Source organism: Artibeus jamaicensis, unplaced genomic scaffold (genome assembly GCF_021234435.1).
Source record: "Artibeus jamaicensis isolate MK-2021 breed Jamaican fruit bat unplaced genomic scaffold, CSHL_Jam_final scaffold_916, whole genome shotgun sequence".
Classification (NCBI taxonomy): domain Eukaryota; kingdom Metazoa; phylum Chordata; class Mammalia; order Chiroptera; family Phyllostomidae; genus Artibeus; species Artibeus jamaicensis.
This window is the reverse complement of record NW_026522059.1, coordinates 62,101,495-62,121,797: the sequence shown is the minus strand read 5'-3', so window position 1 is coordinate 62,121,797 and position 20,303 is coordinate 62,101,495. Positions and strand designations below refer to the sequence as shown.

Below are 20,303 nucleotides of genomic sequence, written 5' to 3'. Positions count from 1 at the left end.
TACAATGAGCTATTTTTCTATCCTATTTTACTGATCTCACCATGGGCAAACCTGGGAAAATTACATCTATAAGAAATGAAAAGTTTTCCTGGCTTGTGCTACTGAATCTCTTTCTTCTGAAGAGAATCGGTGTCAGATAAGAAGTATTAGATGCTCCCTTGCCTTAAGTCTATGGGTTTCAACCTGGGGTGGTTTCATCATTCCCCCTCCTCCCCCCAGTTTGGACATTTGGCCACTACAGGAGCTGACACTGAGGTGACTTTGTCATAGCTGGATGTTGGGAGGAACAGCTACAGACAGCGAGTGGGTAGATGACACATGGGACAGTGTACAGGAAAACCCCCACTGCAAAGAATTACCTGGCTCAGAATGTCCCCCATGCTGTGGTTGAGAAACCCTGCCTTAAGTGGGTCCTTTGTATTTTGGGCCTCTTAAGAGGAACCACTTTGGTGCTGGACCCTTCAGACATCCCCTGGCCTCTCCTGGGATTCTGTTACATCTGGAAACACAGACCAAGCACAGACTTATAAGGGGGAAAATATCTTTACCTTGCGATTTTTTAAAATATTATCACTGATGATATTTTGAACTGTAATTTTACTTCTTTCTATTCTTCTTTAAAAACAAGTGGGGTGCATATTTCCTCTTGTTTGTGCTAAAGTAAAATAATCCCTAGAAACTGACATTTCTTATTCTTACTCTGGTCTTAAAACCATTTCAGCCTCTTTAAAAACTAGGAGGGTGGATCCAATTTTGTTGTCAGAGAAGCTTCCGGGGCTTGGTTAAATCTCTGACCAGTTAGAGCCTTCCCTGTCCAGGGCAGCTGACATACCTCTGCAGTGTCTCGGGTGCCCCACCCAGACCCCGTGCACGTGGCTTTCTACACACTGTCTCTGTAACGGGAAGGTAGGTGGCCTACTCCAAATGTTATGGGACACAGGTTGTATTTTTTTAGAAAAGTGACATTTTATTTATTTTAAATAGAAAAACCTTGGTAGGTGAAAGCAGTGAAGTGAAAATGAAATATAGAAAATAATAAGCTGAAGATGTGAGGCAGGTAATGAGAAAACTGAGTCCTGACCTTTGCCCCTGACCCACCTGTGCACCTGCTGTGATTTACACGTGCGGGGTGTGTCTGTGAGCGTCTGCGTGCCGGAGCCTGGGCAGGGGCACCACGTAGCGGAAGGTGCAGGATTGCAACTCGCGCTGGGGTCCTGGGTTGCCAGCCTTGTGGTCTGCATCCCAAGTGAAGTATACGTTACACATAGTGTGTTATACCCAGAATGGGGCCTGGGTCATAGGGTCCAGGTAATCTTCCAAGGGCAAGAGACACTTAAAACTGATTTGTTGAAATCAATGGGACCTGGAGATAAGGAGGAGGGGTTTCAGGAAGATAAAATAACATGTGCAAAGACAAAAAAAGGGAACATACTTTGGAAAGAGATGGTGGAAGTGATTGTACAACACTGTGAAGGTAACTCAATGCCACAGAATTGTACGTTTAAAAATAGTGAATATGGCCAGTGCTATGTTAGATATTTACCAAAATAAAAAAATTAAGTGGACAAAAAAGTATGGGAGGTAGTTTATGTTATTTTACTTTTTGAGTTAATACATTCTCTCAGTGGGTGAGGTGGAGTGGGTGGACCTCGGATGTCAGGAGCAATGAGCTTTACAAGGAGGTGGGTGACATGGAGGAATTAAGGCGAGGTAGTGCTGAAGTCAGAGTCATACACAGGAGCTCACTCTGGTGGCAAGGTGGTCAATAGTTGGAGGGGACAGAGACCATGAGGGAATTTTGGGGGCAAGACTCTAAGCAAGAACTAATGAGAGCCTGAGCTGAGGCAGGACGTTGGGACTGGAGACAAACCATATCCCAGAGAAGTCAGGAAAACCCAGGGAGGTGGGGTGGGAAGTACCAGAGGAATAGAGGTGTCAGACTGAGGTTCACAGCTGGATGCCTCAGTGTCACATGTGACCATGACCAAGAACTGTTCTTAGTCGAAGGGGTGGAAGAAGGGCAGATGCCAGGTTGCAGGGGGTTGAGGAGTGATGGGAAGTAAGGAAGTGAACTGCGAGCCAAGCTTCATAGAATGGAAGAGGAGGTAGTTGGGGTGACTTGTGAACATGGGAGAGGTGGGGAACGACAAATCCTTAGAAAACATTCACATGTGCCCACTCCTCTACATGAGTATTCTTATAAAAACCCAGAGGGCTCTATGGTATTACCTTTTTAATTTTCTTTAACAGGGAATGGTTTGTGGGGGCTCAGTTACTCAGGGCTGTTGCAACCAAGTGCCACAAAATGTTAAGTTTAAAGAGTTTATGAGTGGCTTAAACAACAGAAATTTATTTTATTTTTTAAAGTAATTAAAAAATTTTAATTACAGTTGACATACAATATAATATTATTTTCAGGTGTACGGTCCAGTGATTAGAAGATATTCATATAACTTACAAAGCGATCAGCCCAATTAGTTTATACCCATCTGGCACCACACATAGTTGTTACCATATTATTGGCCATATTCCCTATGCTGTACTTTACATCCCTGTCACTATTTCGTAATGACCAGTTTGTACTTCTTAATGCCCTCACCCTTTTCACCCAGCCCTCCAACCTCCCTCCCCTCTGGCAACCATCAGTTTGTTCTCTGTATCTATGAGTCTGTTTCTGTTCCACTTGTTTATTTTGTTTTTTAAAAAATTCTGCATATAAGTGAAATCATATGGCATTCGTCTTTCTCTGTGTGACTTATTTCACTTAGCGTAACACCCTCTAGGCCCTTCCATGTTATTGCAGATGGCAGGATTCCATTCTTTTTTATGGCTGAGCCATTCCATTGTATGTAAGCACCACTTCTTTATCCACTCATCTATTGGTGGGCATTTGGGTTGCTTTCAGATTTCGGATATTATAGATAATTCTGCTATGAACATATGGGAGCATATGTCTTTTAAGTTTACTGTAAAACAACAGAAATTTCTTATATCTGAATTTTGGAGGCCGCAAATCCAAAATCAAGCATTTGGCAGGGCCGCACTCCTCTGGCACTGATGGAAAGCCTTCCCTGACTCGTTCTAGCTCCTAGTGGTTGCCAGCAATCCGGGGCTTGTGGCTTCATCACTTCAGTCTCTGTCTCCATCATTACACAGTGTTCTCTGTGTTTCTGTCTCTGCCTTTAGGAAATGTTCTTCTCTCTGAGTCTCTGTGTCCAAATGTCCTCCTTCTTGAAAGGACACCAGTTTTGGATGAGGACCCACCCTAATCTAATATGATCTCATCTTAACTTGATTACACCTGCAAAGACCCTTTTTGCAGGTAGCAGGGGTTAGGAAGTCAAATGTATCCTTTCATGGGACACAGTTCAACCCACAATACCATCGAATTTTAAAGCTCATGCTTCTTTTTATTCTTGAACAAAATCTGTCTCCAGTTTCTTTTTCTTTATACAACGAAGTGTTTGCACTAAACGATACAAAATTCTTTTCATATCTAAAATTGTATGACAATGGCCAAAAGTATTTTACTCGATCACAGAATGTCTTGAAGGAAGCAGTTGGTCTTAATTGGGTGAGAAAGGTCAAGGACCGTTGGGGTGGGTGCCCCAGCACGGGAGGGCATGGGGTGCACCGTAGCACCCCAGCAGAGAGGTTCTTGCCAGACTCTCCATCATGACTTTATTGTAATTGTAGGTTCAAAAGTTGTATAGAAAGGCTTTGCTTCCTTCCCTGGTTAATGTTTTAGGGAGTGTGTGATGCGTAGGTTGTTTTCTATGGGAATGTTAAGAGAAACTTAGTTTGAATAAATTCATTACCAGTAAGTCAGTTCACATGGAACATTTGTTAACACTTGCTCTGTTCTAGGCACTGACTGTGCTCAGATGAAAATATAAGGGTGTGACATCAGGACTTTATAGTCTAGAAGTAGGTATGTGTTCACAACTCAGGCCTTTCCCCTTTCTTCCTCATTCTTCCCAAACATTCCTTGCTCATTACACACATTCCCACTGAAGCTAGAAGTCCAAGAACTTCATTTTCCTCCAGTCAGTTCCTCCTTCAGTTCCTCCAATTTGAGGAACTTCAAAAGTTCCTCAGAGTCTGAAGTATCATATTTCAGCACATCTAAGATACTACAGAATTTTTTAACCCTTTTTTAAATCTTAAAAAAATAAATTTATTATCTCACAGCTCCTGTGAGTTGGAAGTCTGGAAGTCACTACAGATTTTAAGATTTAATGTTAAGATTTTAACATTATTTTATGTTTAATTAAGGAGGAAAATTGTTTCAAGTTAAACTAAAGATGCTTTATTTTAACTTAAAATTTTAATTTCATGTTCATGAACATTCTTTTACATTTATTGAGATACGTACATTGACCGTAACACTCCCGTGCACACTTTTTAAAGAAAAGTAAATGAAAGTTTTCTGAAACATCTTTACATGCCCTGTCTAACTTGCCTGAATTGCTTGTCAGCTAGGAATAACCCATGTCAGTTTTGTCTGTTGAATAAATTACAAAAAGCTTATGATTCAGCCTTTCTGAAAAGAGGTCTGTCATTGTCTAAGCCACTCATACCCATTTTGGAAAGTTTGGGGCACAGTTACAGGTGGTAAAACAGCTCCCCCCAAAAATGCTTTCCTGGCTGGTTGTACCTTGCATCTCAATTCAAAGATGTAAAGGAAAACCTTTGTCTTAGGTTTGACAAGGACGAAACTTCTGGTCTCCGTCTACCTTCTCCTTTGCTCCCTGGGCAGTGGGCTCCCAACTGTCCGCCCATCCCAGCTGCTGTCTGTGGAGTCCAGGTCCCCCCAACCCCCTCAGTCCCAAACTCTCCAGGGGGACTTCATGGGTGAAATTGAATACCAGCAGATGATTCATTTGCACCAGGAGAAGAATTAAGGAAGTGGCTAAAATCTTAATAACCGGATGGAACATTATCACCAGTATCAGTCACTTGGGGTTTATTGTGGTACCTGTGACTTTCAAGCCAGGGATTGCCATGTGTTCTCACACCCTCAGTGAAGGAAAAAAAGCCCCCGTGGAGAAAGCCAGGCCCTCTGCCTCCAGCTTCCCTCTGGACTCACCCTTCGACCTCCCTGCTCACTGGAATTTCTCTAAGAATAAAGGTGTGTGAAGAAGGGAGGGAGTTCAGAGTCAGAAAGACCTGCATTCGAATCTGACTTCTGTGACTGCACAAATTAATAACCTCAGAGGGCCTCAGTTTCCTGATGGAAATAAATACCACTTCAGTGCTTTTGGTAAGATTCTTTGTATTTATTTATTTATTTTCTTTAAAAAAAGTTGTTCAATTATAGGTGTTCCATTTTTTCCCCCATTGCTCTCCCTTGCCCTATCCAGCCCCCACTCCCCTAGTCAATCCCTACCCTGTAGTCTGTTACCATGGTCCTTCATACGTGTTCCTTGGCTAGACTGTACCCCTTCTTTCCCCAGTTTTCCCTCTCCCCCCTCCCCTTTGGTCAGTGTCAGTTTGTTCCTTATTTCCACATCTTTGGTTCTATTTTGCTCATTTGTTTTGTTGATTAGATTCCACCTATAGGTGAGATCAAATGGTATTTGTCTTTCACCACCTGGCTTATTTCACTTAGCATAATGCTCTCCAGTTCTATCCATGCTGTCCTGGAGGTTAGGAACTCCTTTTTTCTGCTGCATAGTATTCCTTCATATAAATGTACCGTAGTATTTTGATCCACTCATTTACTGATGGGACTTGGGCTGTTTCCAGCACTTGGTTATTGCTGCTGTGAACATTGGGGTGTATAGATTCTTTTGAATTGGTGATTCAGGATTCTTAGGGTATAATCCCAGCAATAAAATCACTGGGTCGAAAGGCAGTCCAGTCTGCATTCCCACCAATAGTGGACCAGGGTTCACTTTTTTCCACAACATCTTGAGCACTTGTTTGTTGATTTGGTTATGATGGCCATTCTGACCTGTGTGAAGTGGTACCTCATTATGGTTTTAATTTGCATCTCTCTGATGGTTAGTGATGCTGAGCATCCTTTTATATGTCTCTGGGCCCTCTGTTTGTCCTCCTTAGAGAAGTGTCTGTTCAGGCCATTTGCCCATTTTTTAATTCAATCGTTTGTCTTCCTGGTGTTGAGTCATGTGAGTTCTTTATATATATTGAAGATCAGACCCTTGTCCAAGGCAATTATGTTCTTCCAATGATTGGTTCCCTTTTCATTTTGCTGATGTTTTCTTTAGCCATGCAGAAAGTTTTCAATTTGATGTATCAGTCCCATTTGTTTATTCTTTCCTTTTTATCCTTTTTCCTAGGAGACATATTGGTGAAGATGTTAATACATGGGATATCTGACATATTACTGCCTATGTTTTCCTCTAGGACTTTTATGGTGTCACAACTTATATTTAGGTCTTTTGTCCATATTGAATATATTTTGGTGTATGGTGTCAGCTGGTGGTCTAGTTTCATTTTTTTTTGCACATTCTTGTCCAGTTTTCCTATTTCTTATGACATAGCATAGAAATCTCCTTGGCTGGCTGGTGTAGTAGGCCTCAATAAATATTCATCATCCTCTACATTTTAAAAATGGCTTTCCATCAGATTCGGAGGAAGAATATTCCAATTAATAATCAAATAAGAATTTTTTGATTACTTATAGTTTTATGTATATAAGGTCTATCTGTAAAAAGCCAGCTATTGCTAATATAATAAGAACAATTTGCATGACATTGATATAACCTGGCAGCTAAGGAGAGTGGACTGGAATGCACATGCATGAACATTAGTGACTTCACTGTACTAGTCAGTGGGGGCAGTAAATGCCATTCAGTGAACATTCAGTGTACTGTGTGGCCGTCACATTCAAAATGACTCAGTGAGTAAAGCAACGAATCTACATCAAATTTTGCATTAAGCTTGAACATTCCTCCACAGAAACAACTTGGGTGATTCAGAAGGCCGCCGCTATGGGCATTTGGTATTGGCAGCTTCATCATGACAATGCACCTGCTCATACTTCACGTCTAGTGCAGAGATTTTTGGTGAAACATCAAATCACCCAGGTGTTTCAGCCTCCACTGTAGCTCAGATTTGGTGCTCTGTGACTCCTGGCTTCTCCCAAAACTAAAATCACCTTTGAAAGGGTAGAGATTTCAGATGGTCCATGAGATTCAGGAAAATATGACGGGGCAGCTGATGGTGACTGGGAGAACTATGTGAGGTCCCAAGGTGTCTACTTTGAAGGGGACTGAGGAATCATTGTCCTGTGTATAATGTTTCTTGTATCTTCTTCAATAAATGTCTTCATTTTTCATATTACATGGCTGGATACCTTCTGGACAAACCTTGTACATTAAAACACTCCCATTTCCGAACTTTTGTGTGAGTGAGAAATTAACATGTTTTCTCCCCAAAGCCAGACTTCATCTCCACAGTAAATGCTGCACTCTTACTGAGTATAGAGGAAGTGGAATAATATCTAGAAAAACCTCCAAGGCACAATTTGGATTCACAGGTTTGGGAAACTGTCTATTTGGACATGATGAAGTGACTGCTTTTGATCTAATATACCAGGTTATTTTATTGGTACAGAGTCTTATTTATTGTTGCTTCTAAAAAGCATCCCAAGGATGACCTGTTAGCCCTGACTCTTGTCTTTATTTGTATTTCGGAAATCAATGATTTGAACCATGTGCCTTGAAATCAAACCATGTGGGTTCAGAATGTTAACTGTACCACGTTTTCAGATGTCACCATGGGCAAGTTACTTAACTTCTGTAAGCTTCAGATTCCTCACCTGCAAATGGTAAGGGTGATCCCACATCATGGATGTGTTGTTGCACGGGAATGACATAATGCGCTCAGACCACTTAGTTCAGATGCGGGTATGAATAGCATGCACTCTGTGGTGGCTGTGATTATTAATAATTTTCCTAATTCATGACTGTCATGCTGTGCTGCTGATCTCAATACCTACCATTCTAGTCTCCTTCATGTCCTTTATTTTCCATGCTCCCCTTACCCCTGTCCTCACCTTGAAACCTCTCCTTTAGATTATAATATTGATAATTTGCTGCCACCTGCAGGCTAATATGGAAAAAGCAAATCATGTAATTACGTGCTAACTTTTCTTAGATTCTGAATATAAAATCTCAAGGTCATTTTGGAGATCCTGAAGCCAACCGTGGGTAACCCAATAACCCCATTTTCTAGAACATTGTTTCCCCCCCGTACTCTAACTAAATACTTGAATAGTATTAGAATTCTCTTCGATTCTTTTTGGAATTGGGCAGCTATGCATAAATCATTTTTAGTAGTCAGATACTGCATTTTCCTAAAGTAGATTTGCAAAATGCTGTTTATTAAAAAGTATGAAAGAGTCTTTGCTGTTTATGGCATGGTTTAACATCTGAATTTTGGATTTTGGTGGGATGTCTTGTTCTACTTGGGGAATTTCAAAGGTCTGAACAAAACATTAAAAATAAATACTGTTTATAAAGAACTGTATTGTGATTCTTCCCATTTTGCCTGTAAGATTGCTACCTATGTGCTTGTCTCCCATTTTCAATCTCATACTCCTTTGTAACAGAGCCTGGTGTCAGGATGAATTTGCAAACATACATGGGCGCCCCCAGGATGGTTTGTAACAGTACGTCTTATGGCACCTTGCCCACAGTTTGAATTGTCTGGAGTTGGAGTCCAAGGTGCCACTGCCAAGTAGCAGGGGATGAGCCCAGTAAGGCCTGTGTGCTAAACCACAGGGTTGAATTTTGTTCTGAAAACCATAGGGGGCAGCTAAAGGATTTTAAGCTTGGGAGTGGCGTGATCGAATTTCTATCACAGAAATGCTCATATTACCCAGGCAGCCTGTTCACTACTGTTTCAGAGGAAACCTACAGGAGCAGTTATTGTTTGAGCCATACCACCACTGCTTGTGCCTGTCCCGTGTTGTCTCTGCAGGAGGGGGCTTAGCCCTGGTCTGTTTGCCACTCCAGTTGGTGGTTTCAAGTGGTTCGATTTGTATTACTTTGATGCCTTTAACAATTCTGTTAATACTGTCCAGGCAAACACTATTTTGATACTGTTATGCTAGCGATTAATGTTATTATAATTACTAACTACCATTATACAGTTAATATACAATAGATTGTGTAGTTAATGTCTTTGTACTTTTTACAAGATGTCTGATCGTTGATTTGGCTGCTCCTCTTCAGTTGGTCACGGTGCTGGCTTGTTGTCGAACAGTGCGGTGTTCCTTCTTCCTCTCTGCCTGGCTGCTAAGTCTGTCATGGGCTGCTCGCATCCTGCTTTGGGCTGAACTAGCATTTCTCAGCAATAGATGTGGGGGGTGGGGTGGGGTGGGGAACAACCACGGTGGCATGAAGACGAGGAGACCTTCTCCTGGGCCCCTACATGAAAAAATCTGCTGCCGTGGGAGACTACGGGCACACAAACCTGCAACATGGAAACGACGGACTGAATGGCTGACGAGGGCGTCACCCAGCAACTTAAGGGGCACCCAGATGTTCAGTCGTCAAGATAAATAATATATGAATGTGATATTTAAAACATTGTCCGTAATGTAAAGAAACTCATAATGAATGATATACTAAAATTTTAAATTAAGATCAGAAACAATTACAAAAGTATTTTTGAGCCTGCTGCGAAAGGAAAAATCAGCAGTAGTGAGTCTGTCATTTTAGATTTGGGTGTTTTGTTCATCCTGTATTCTTTGAACTTTGATTTTTACAAACGATTGCATTCAAATATTTAAATTATTCATACTGAGTTTTTGGTGCCCTCTTAAATTTTGCACCCCAGGGGTAGGTGCCTCACTGGCTTCACCATCACCCTGTGCATGGCTGGATGGGCAAGAGGAGAGGACAAAGGTGCTGAGAGGCAGCGCCTCCTGGTGTTCTCTAGAAATACTGGAAATTCTGAGTTCTTCCTGATGGACGGCCAGACGTTGGCTCTGTTCCAGGGGGATGGGCGCCATCGCTGTTGGTCTTAAATAATGTGAAAAGCTTTTACATGGGTGTTGGTCTTTTCTCTGAATATACACATTAGGAATTTTTAAGGGGTATTTGGATTATATATATATATATATATATATATATATATATATATGTATATGTATAGGGTGGGGCAAAAGTAGGTTTACAATAGTTTGTATGGAAAATAATACTATAATAAATAACAATACAAGAATAAACTATGTTTTATGTATTCACAACGGTAAACCACCCTGTGTCTGTGTGTATACACATATTTAAAAAGCTATACGAAGGTATTTCTTATATCCACTAACTAATGGAAAGAAATAGAATAAAACTTCTTTAGGCACTGAGTCTGCCCAGCGTTTCTTCTTCGAGCTTGTTCACTGTCGGATCTGACAACCAGAGGAAGCTAAAGATGCTCAGAGCCCCCCTCCCTGCCTTGCTTCCTGTGAATTACTAGTCCTGTTGATTCACTGGCTCATCATTCTAAGCCTTCCCAAGATCCCATTCTTGGCCTCTTCACTCTTCTGCTTTGCAGTGTGTGTATTGCGACTGTGGACATGAGTGGAAGCTGAGAAAATGCTGTATTTTTAAATCTGTATTTTGGCAAAGTCTAAGCTGGTGGATCTTGGTGATTAGCACCAACTGTTCTGTGGTCTTTTGTAGGGGAGCTAGGTCGTTTGAAAGTGCAGCATATGATGTGTGGACCTAACTTCATTGGCTTGAGTCTGGCTGGGGCAGTGGAGGAGCATAAAGGAAGATTGTGCTTAGCTTTCATATCTTACAGACACTTCTTTTTGTAACCCTCATCAAGGTCTGCTGAGAACAGACCCAGTACCCGACACCAGAGAAGATGCTGCTGCCACAATCAATGCTACAGAGACCCTGTCAGAGGAAGAGCAAGAGGAGCTAAGGAGAGAGCTTGCAAAGGTAAGGGAGCGTTCCTTCTATAGTCTTACCTGTTTTCACTTAAGATACATTGTTGTTTGTTTTTCTTAAGCACATGGTAATATATTGTAGTCAGTTCCAGGGGAGAGAAAGCAATGTTTGTTCATTACTTGTCCTAGATTAGGGGAGAGGAAATAGAAGAGATGCTGCTTTGTTTTTACCTGAGAAAAGGTATATGTGGGTAAAGTGGGTCTGGGAAGTAGTGTGAAAAGTAGGAAATGGACTACATGGGTGCTGGTGAATGTCTCTCCTTCCTATATTTACTACATTCACTTCTTGTCTGCAACAATGACTTTGTTGTATTCTTGTCTGTGTTTTGGATGTAGGCATCCTTGAACCTTATCTCCCTTTCTTTCTCAAAATTAGCCATTATAAAGTGTACAATTCAGTGGTGTTTAGCATTCATAATGCTATGCAACTGTCATTTCTATCTAGTTCCAAAACACTGTCAGCAACCCCTGAAGAGACCCGTTTTCATCAGGCAGATGTCCCCTAGTCTTTCCTGTCTCAGCCCCTGCTAATCTGTTTCTGTGGATTGACCTATTCTGGATATTTCATAAAAATAAAATTTTACAACATGTGATGTTTGAATCTGGTTTATTTCATTTAGCATGTTTGTGAGGTTCATCCTCATGTGATATGTGTTTGGACTTCACTGCTTTTTATGGCTGAATAATGTTGCATTATCTTTATCTTAATGTGACTTGCAAATGTGTGATTTATAGATGTTTTCTTCCATATGTACACTTTCTTCATGGTTTCTTAATGCACAAAAGTTTTACATTTTGATGAAATCTAATTTATTTTTTCTTTAATTGCTTGTGCTTTTGGTGTTAGAGCTAAGAACCCATTTCCGAAACTTAGATCATGAAGATTTATCCCTGTGTTTTCTTCTAAGACTTTTAGCTCTTCCATTTAAGCCTTTGATTCATTTTGAGTTAATCTTTGTTGTGGGGGTGACTTCCTCACGAGTCCCCCCATGTGCTACGGATGAAAATGAATATGACCCAGACATGATATGATCTGCTTAGGGAGGAGAAGTGAGCTGTGGCCAGTTTCTCAGGGGAAAAAGGCCAGCAGCAGCCAGTTTCTCCAAGGAGAAAAAGGCCTCGAGCCCCCTCCTCCAGGGCCTTTTATTGGGTTGTAATACACAGGAATACAGGGTGGCAAGGATCAAACAGTAGATAACATTTCAAAGAAATCTGAGGGCTTAGTCTAAGTGAGTGTCTATCAGAAACAGAGTTTTAGGGTTTCTTGCTGGAACCCTTAACATATGAATGAAAGCACTCTTAGCAGATCAGATTTCACAGGTTTATCAGGACGTCTTTGTGATGCCAGATTGTTCCCCAGGACAAGCTCTAGCAAGGCAAGGAGCTGCACCTCTCCCCACAGGTATTCAGGCTTAAGGGGGTTAGAGCCAGGAAGTGCTTCTCCCAGAGAACATGGGGACTTGGGCTATATCAAAGCTGGGGTGGGGGTGAGAGTTCATTGCTCCCTCTTTGTTGCAGCCCCCGGAGTCCTTCCATGAAGGCCTCCTAAGTGATCATGTCTGGCTTAGGTTGCCCCCCACTGTGACCAAGCTTTGGGGGCAGGGAGAGGAAACTGAGCCAGTGTTTGCTACCAGAGGCAAGCTTTGTCTCCTATGGCTGGCATTCCAGAGGTCGTCCCTCACCCTTAGCCACAAGGGGTCGAGATACAATTCCTGAAACCAGGCAGAGCAGTCTGCAACACTTTGTATGTGGTTTGTGGTAGAGGTTCAGCTTTATTCTTTTGCATGTGAATATTTAGTTTCCCCTGAACCATTGATTGAAGAAACTATCCTCAATGAATGTCCTAAGCATCCTTGTCAAAAATCAATTGACTGTCAATGTAAGGGTGTATTTCTGGACTCCCCATTTTGATAGACTCATCTTTATTTCTATCCTTTTGAGAGTACCACACTGTTTTAATTTCTGTAGCTTTATAATAAGTTTTGAAATTGGAAAGTATAAGTTATTCACCTTTTTTCTTCTTCAAAGTTGTTACTTAGGGTCCCTGCAATTCCATATGCATTTTAAAGTCTACTTTTCCACCCTGCAAAAATGTCATTGGAATTTTGATGGGGCTTTTATTAAATCTATAGATTGATTGGGAAAACTATTGCCTTCTTAGCAGTATTAAGTCTCCCAACCCATGAACATGGAATGTCTTTCCATTTATTTAGGTCTTCTTTAATTTCTTTTACCAGTGTTTTGAGTTTTTAGTGTATAAGTCTGATACCTTTGTGGTTACATTTATTCCTAAGTGTTTTATTCTTTCTGATATGATTATAAATGCAATTTTCTTAATTTCCATTTCAGATTTTTCATTGTTATTGTACAGAAATACAGCTGCATTTCGCATGTTAATCTTGTGTTCCACAGCTTTGCTGAAGTGGTTTTTCAGCTCTGCTAGACTTTTTGTGGATTATTTAGAATATTCTATATATAAAATCATATCATCTTTGTTAAAAGTAATTTTACTCTTTACTTCAGATGTCTTTTATTTATTTTCTTGCCTATCGCTTTGGCTAAACCCTCCAGTGTGATGTTGAATAGTAGTGGTGAAAGTGGGCATCCCTGTCTTGCTCTGAATCTTATGGGCAAAGCTTTTAGTCTTTCATCATTGAGTGTGACATTACTCTGAGCTTTTTATAAATGCACTTATTCATATTGAGGAAGTTTTCTTATATGCCTAATTTATTCACTGTTTTTATTGTGAAAGGTTATTGGATTTTGTCACATGCTTTTCTGCACTGAATAAAATGATCATGTATTTTTCTCTTTTTAATTCAACTAATGCAGTATATTATACTGATTAATTTTTAAATATATTTTATTGCTTATGCTATTACAGCTGTCACAATTTTTTATATTCTGCTTTTAAGCTTTATTTCTGCTTCTGCTGTTTCATTGTTGGCATACAAAAATACCTTTGATTTCTGGATATTGACTTTGTATCCTGCTGTTTTACCAAAGTCATTTATTAGGTAGAGCAGTTTTTTGGTAGAATCTATAGGATTTTCCATGTACACTATCATATCATCTGCAAACAATGCCAGTTTTGTTTCCTCCTTTCCGATTTGGATGTCTTTTATTTCTTTTTCTTGTCTGATCACTGTGGCTAAAACTTCCAATACTATATTGAATAGAACTGGTGAAAGTGGACAACCTTTTCTTGTTCCTGATCTTAGTGGAAAAGATTTTAATTTTTCCCATTGAGTATGATGTTGGCTGTAGCACTTTCATATATGGCTTTTATTATGTTGAGAAATACTCCTTCTGTTCCCACTTTGCTGAGCGTTTTTTATCATAAATGGATGCTACACCTTATCAAATGCTTTTTCCGCATCTATTGATATGATCATGTGATTTTTGTCTTTGCTTTTGTTTATGTGATGTATTAGATTTACTGATTTGCAAATATTATACCATGCTTGCATCCCTGGGATGAATCCCACTTCGTCACAGTGTATGATGGTTTTAATGTGTTGTTGGATGCAGTTTGCCAATATTTTGTTGAGGATTTTAGCATCTATGTTCATCAGCGATATTGGCCTGAAGTTATCTTTCTTTGTTGTGCCTTTATCTGGTTTTTGGATTAGGATGATGCTGGCTTCATAAAAAGAGTTTGGGAGTCTTCATCATTTTGGATTTTTTGGTATATTCTGTGAAGGATAGAGGTTAGCTCTTCCTTAAATGTTTTGTAGAATTCTCCTCTGAAAGCATCCAGTCCAGGGTTTATGTGTGCCAGGAGTTTTTTTGATTACTGCTTCAATTTTGTCTGCTGTTATTGGTTTGTTCAGGCTTTCCGCTTCTTCATTGAGTTTTGAAAGATTATGTTTTTCTAGAGATCCATTTCACCTAGGTTTTTAAATTTCTTTCTGCCTGGGTCTTTATTATGTTGTTGCTATACTTAATGAGTTCTATGAGTATCCTGATAACCAGTGTTTTGAACTCTGCATCTGATAGGTTGGTTATCTCCATTTTGTTTAATTCTATTTCTGGGGTTTTCCTCTGTTGTTTCATTTGGGACATATTTTTTGTCTCTTCAATTTGGCAGCTTCTCTGTGTTTGTTTCAGTGTGTTAGGTAGCTTTGACTCCCTGTCTTAGTAGTGTAGTGTGGCCTATTGTAGAAAAGACACCTATACATTGTGTGAAGCAGAGGATTACCTTAGGCTGGGCAACCTGCTTCACTACTTTGTGGCTCTGGGTGAGGGGAGGGCTTGGAGAGAGGACAGTACTGCTGCCTGGCCTCTAGAGGTTTGCTCAGCACTTGCCCTGTTCCTAGTCACTTCATTTTCTTCCTGTAATCGACTGGTGCCCTTCCAGCTGTTGCCCTCATGCTGAATCCCTGAGAAGGTGGGTCTGCGTAAGTTCTAAGCCTGTGCCAGCCTTTTAAGAGGAGTTTCCTGAAAATCCAGCAGTTTCTTCTACCGCCTCAACATGCACTGGTTGTTATAGCTAGAAGTAATGGGAATTTATCTTCCTGGTGCTGGAAACCTGGGTGGTGTTGTCTGGCCTGGGGCTGGGATCCCTTACTCCGGTGGTATCCCTTCCAATTTTTATCCACCACATGTGAATGTACGACTGGCCATTCAGCCCCCTCTCTGCAGCACACAGCATCTCAGTGCCTCTCTGCCTCTGTGTCTCTGCCCCTCCTGCCCATCTGGATGAATGTGGCTTCTTTAAACCCTTGGTTGTCAGACTTCTGTACAGCTCAGTTTTCTGATAGTTCTGGGTGATACTTGTGTTGAGCATGTTTAAAGCATGTTTACCTGTGCCTCCATAGGTTGACTGGAAGTTCCTGATTGATTTTCATATGTTTAATCATCCTTGCATTCTTAAGGTAAATCCTACTTGCTCATGGTACACAGGCATACCTTGTTTTATTGTGTGTTGCTTTATTGAGCATTATTTAAATGTTGCTATTGAGGGCAAGACCCTCCATCAGTTAAAAAAAAATTAGATCTCACTTTATATGAAGACTCACTTTATTGCGGTGGTCTGGAACTGACCACCACTTTTTCTGCTTCCCCGCCACTCCTTTTTGGAGGGTCAATTTTGATCATTTATGTGTTTTTAGGAAATTGTCTACTTTAGGTTATCAAGATTGTTGGCATACAGTTGTTCATAGTATTTTCTTATAAACCTTTTTATTTTTGTAAGATTGGTAGTAATGTTGGCACTTCATTTCTGTTCTCACTTATTTGTGTCTTTGCTTTTTTTTAAAATCAGTTTTGCTCAGTAATAATCAACATTTTTCATTTCATGGCACGCATAAACTAATTATGAAAATTCTGTGGCACACCAAAAAATTTTTTTTCTGCCAATATGACAAGAGTAGATATAATTTTCATTTATTCACCCCAGACAGCTAATGTGTTGGCTGTAGCCATTTTTTTATTTGACAGTATAAAGGAAAAAGAAGTCAGTTCTCCTGACCAAATAATCAGGTATTACATGTTTTAAAAATTCTTGTGGCACACTGGTTGAAAATTGCAGGTCTGTCTAAAGGCTTGTCAGTTTTGTTGATCTTTTTAAAGAAGCAGTTTTCAGCCTTGATGTTTTTCTATTGTTTTTATGTTCTCTATTTTTTTAAATATATTTTATTAATTATGCCATTACAATTGTTCTATTTCCCCCACTTCATTCCCCTCCACCCTGCACACCCCTCCCCCACCATTCCCCCCTTTAGTTTATGATCACGTGTCTCAAGTTCTTTAGATTCTATATTTCCCATACTATTCTTGCTCTCCCCCTATATATTTACTACCTGCCATATATGCTACTTATTTTCTGTACCTTCTCCCCCTTTTCTTTCTCCTACTCCCCTGTTGCTAACCCTCCATGTGATCTTCATTTCTATGGTTCTGCTCCTGATCTAGCTGTCCTCTTAGTTTGCTTTTGTTTTAGGTGTGTTTCTTAATAACTGTGAGTTTTCTGTCCTTTCGCTGTTCATCCTTTTTATCTTCTTGTTCTTAGGTAAGTCCCTTTAACATTTCATATAATAAGGGCTTGGTGATGATGAACTCCTTGAATTTGATCTTATCTGAGAAGCACTTTATCTGCCCTTCCATTCTAAATGAAAGCTTTGCTGGATAGAGTAATCTTGGATGTAGGTCCTTGCCTTTCATCACTTGGAATACTTCTTTCCAGCCCCTTCTTGCCTGGAAGGTCTCTTTTGAGAAATAAGTTGACAGTCTGATGGGAACTCCTTTGTAGGTGACTGTCCCCTTATCTCTTGCTGCTTCTAGGATTCTCTCCTTCATTTTAATCTTGGCTAATGTAATGATGATGTGCCTTGGTGTGTTTCTTCTTGGGTCCAACTTCTTTGGGACTCTCTGAGCTTCCTGGATTTCCTGGAAATCTATTTCCTTTGCCAGGTTGGGGAAGTTCTCCTTTATTATTTGTTCAAATAAGTTTTCCACTCGTGACTGTTCCTCTTCCCCTTCTGGGACCCCTATAATTCGGATGTTGGAGTGTTTAAAGTTGTCCTGGAGGTTCCTAAGCCTCTCCTCCTTTTTTTGAATTCTTGTTTCTTCATCCTTTTCTGTTTGGTCATTTTTTTCCTCCTTCTCATCCACTCCTTTGATTTGAGTCCCAGTTTCCTTTCCATTACTATTGGTTTCCTGTGTATTTCCATTCATTTCAATTAGTTGAGCCTTCATTTATTCCTCTAATTTGTGACTAAAATCCACCAGTTCTGTGAGCATCCTGATCACCAGTGTTTTGAACCGTGCATCTGAAAGTTTTGCTATTTCTTCATTGATTAGATTTATTGGTTCTGGGGCTCTGAGTTGTTCTTGAGCCATGTTTTTATCAGTTTGTGCCTGTTATGTATGAGGAGAAGAGCCTTAGTTGTTCACCAGGGCAGAGGCACCCAGGTTGCTGGTTTTTGATGCTGGTTTTTGATGTATGTGGGGGTGGGGTCAGAGAGGGACAATGGTGGTTCCCTCTACCATTTCCTGCCCCTGGGGCCTGCGCAGTCCGTCTCACCACCACTAGCTCCTTCACGGGTCTATCTGTGTGGGCATGTGTGACCATGATCAGCCCTCATTGGGTCCGCCCGCTTCTCCACACCTGGGATCCGCCCACGGCTGCTGGCGCACCTGGGTCATGTACCCGGCTTGGTCCAGTGGATGTTTCCTGCCCAACTCTACTCTGCTGCTGGCTCTGCCCCTCCTACTGGTTTGGCTTAAGGGTTCGTTGTTGTCAGACTTCCATGTAGTTCAATTTTGTGTGGTTTGGCTGCGTTTTTGTTGCTAAAACTTTGTTCTTTTTAAACTTAGTTGTGTGAGAAGGTACAGTGCTTCCACCTATGCCTCCATCTTGGCAGAAGTCTCGCTATTTTATCTTCACTCTAATGTTTATTATTCCCTTCCTTTTGTTAGCTTTGGGTTTAGTTTGCTTTCCTTTTCCTGGCTTCTTAAAATATAATATTAGGTTATTGATTTGAGATCTTTCTGTTTCTTAAATGTAGGCCTATGAATTTCCCTCTGAGCATTACTTTCACTGTGTCCTGTAAGTCTCAATGTTTTGTGCTTTTGTCCTCATTTGTCTCAAAAGTGTTTTCTAATTTCCTCTGTGATTTCATTTTAACTCATTGGTGGCATAAGACTGCGTTGTTCAGCTTTCATATATTTTGAATTTATAGTTTTCCTTTTTCTTTTATTTCGTGTTTCATTCCATAGTGGTTGGAGAAGATACTTTAGATGATTTTAAATCTATGGAGACTTGACATTTTTGCCTGATGTGCTCTATCCTGGAGAATGGTCTGTGTGCATTTGAGAAGAATGCATATTCTTTTTGGGGTGACACATTTTGTATGTATGTCAGATCTATTTTGGTCACCGTGTTGCTCAAGGGCTTGGTTTCCTTGATTAGAAGGTCTTTTCTCTCCATTTCCTCACATAGTTTTTTTTTTCCCTTTTTTTGTTAATTGTTGTTCAAGTACAGTTATCTCCATTTTCTCACCCCTGCTTTCCCTCACCTCACCCAGCCCCACCTCCCACCTTCAATCTACCCCTCTTTGGCTTTGGCCATGTGTCCTTTGTACATGTTCCTTGATGACACTTCTCCTTCTTTTCCTCATTATCCCCCTCCCCATTCCCCTCTGGTTATTTTTAGTTTGTTCTTAACTTCAATGTGTTTGGTTAATTTTGCTTGCTTGTTTGTTTTGTTGATTAAGTCCACTTAAAGATGAGATCATATGGTATTTGTCTTTCACTGCCTGGCTTTATTTCACTTAGTGTAATGCTCTTCAGTTCTATCAATGCTGTCATGAAGGGTAAGAGCTTCTCCTTTCTGCTGCATAGTATTCCTTGTGTGTTTACTGATGGGCATTTAGGTTGCATCCAGCACTTTGCTGGGGTACATAGGTTCTTTCGGATTGGTGTTTCAGGATTCTTAGGATATACTCTCAGCAGTGGAATTGCTGGATCAAGAGGCAGTTCCATTTTTAGCTTTTTGAGGAAATTCCATATTGTTTTCTACAGTAACTGCACCATTCTGCATTCCCACCAACAGTGTACTAGGGTTCCCTTTTCTCCACAACCTCACCAGCACTTGTTTGATTGGAATATTAATCCATTTACATTTAAGGTTGTTATTGATAGGTACTTATTCATTGCCATTTTACTGTCTTTCCCTGTGTTACTCTCTCTCACTCATTTTCTTCATCTTCTTAAAGTAGACCCTTGAGCATCTCTTGCAGTGCTGGTTTGGTGGAGGTGTATTCTGTGAGGTTTCTTTTGTCTGGAAAACTCCTTATTTGGCCTTCCATTTTAATTGAGAGCCTTGCTGGATAGAATAGTCTTGTTTGCAGGCCTTTGGTTTTCATTACTTGGAATATTCCTTGCCATTCTCTTCTGGCTTGGAGAATTTCCACTGAGAAGTCAGCTGCTAGTTTTATTGGGGCTCCCTTGTATGTTACTTCCTGTTTATCCCTTGCTGCCTTTAAAATTCTCTGTCTTGGAATTTTGCCATTTTAATTATGTGTGTCTTGGAGTGGGCCTCTTTGGGTTCCTCTTGGTTGGGAACCTCTGTGCTTCCGGGACTTGTGTAAATTTTTCTCTCATCAAATTAGAAATGTTTTCCATCATTACTTTTTCAAACAGGTTTTCTATTCCTTGTTCCCCTTCTTCTCCTTCTGGTATCCCTATCATACGGATATTGTTATGTTTCATGTTGTCCAGAAGTTCACTTAACACCTCTTCATTCTTTCTGAGTCTTTTTTTCCTGTTCTTGCTCTTTCTGGGAGTTTTTTTTCCACCTTGTCCTCCAGCTTGCTGAGTTGATCCTCTGCTTCATCTAGCCTGCTTTTGATTGCTTCTGTGTTCTTCAATTCAG

General features: G+C 40.4%; 1 protein-coding gene across 6 annotated transcripts in view; it reads left to right on the top strand.

Moving 5' to 3' along the window:
- TPD52 (tumor protein D52) overlaps positions 1-20,303 on the top strand; it is a 189,531-nt gene that overhangs the window by 57,532 nt on the left and 111,696 nt on the right. For all 6 annotated transcript variants that reach the window (XM_037142707.2, XM_037142705.2, XM_037142701.2 and 3 more), the window contains exon 2: positions 10,801-10,916. In XM_037142707.2, the coding sequence (XP_036998602.2) occupies positions 10,801-10,916 (116 nt within the window). The remainder of the gene's footprint in view (positions 1-10,800; positions 10,917-20,303) is intronic.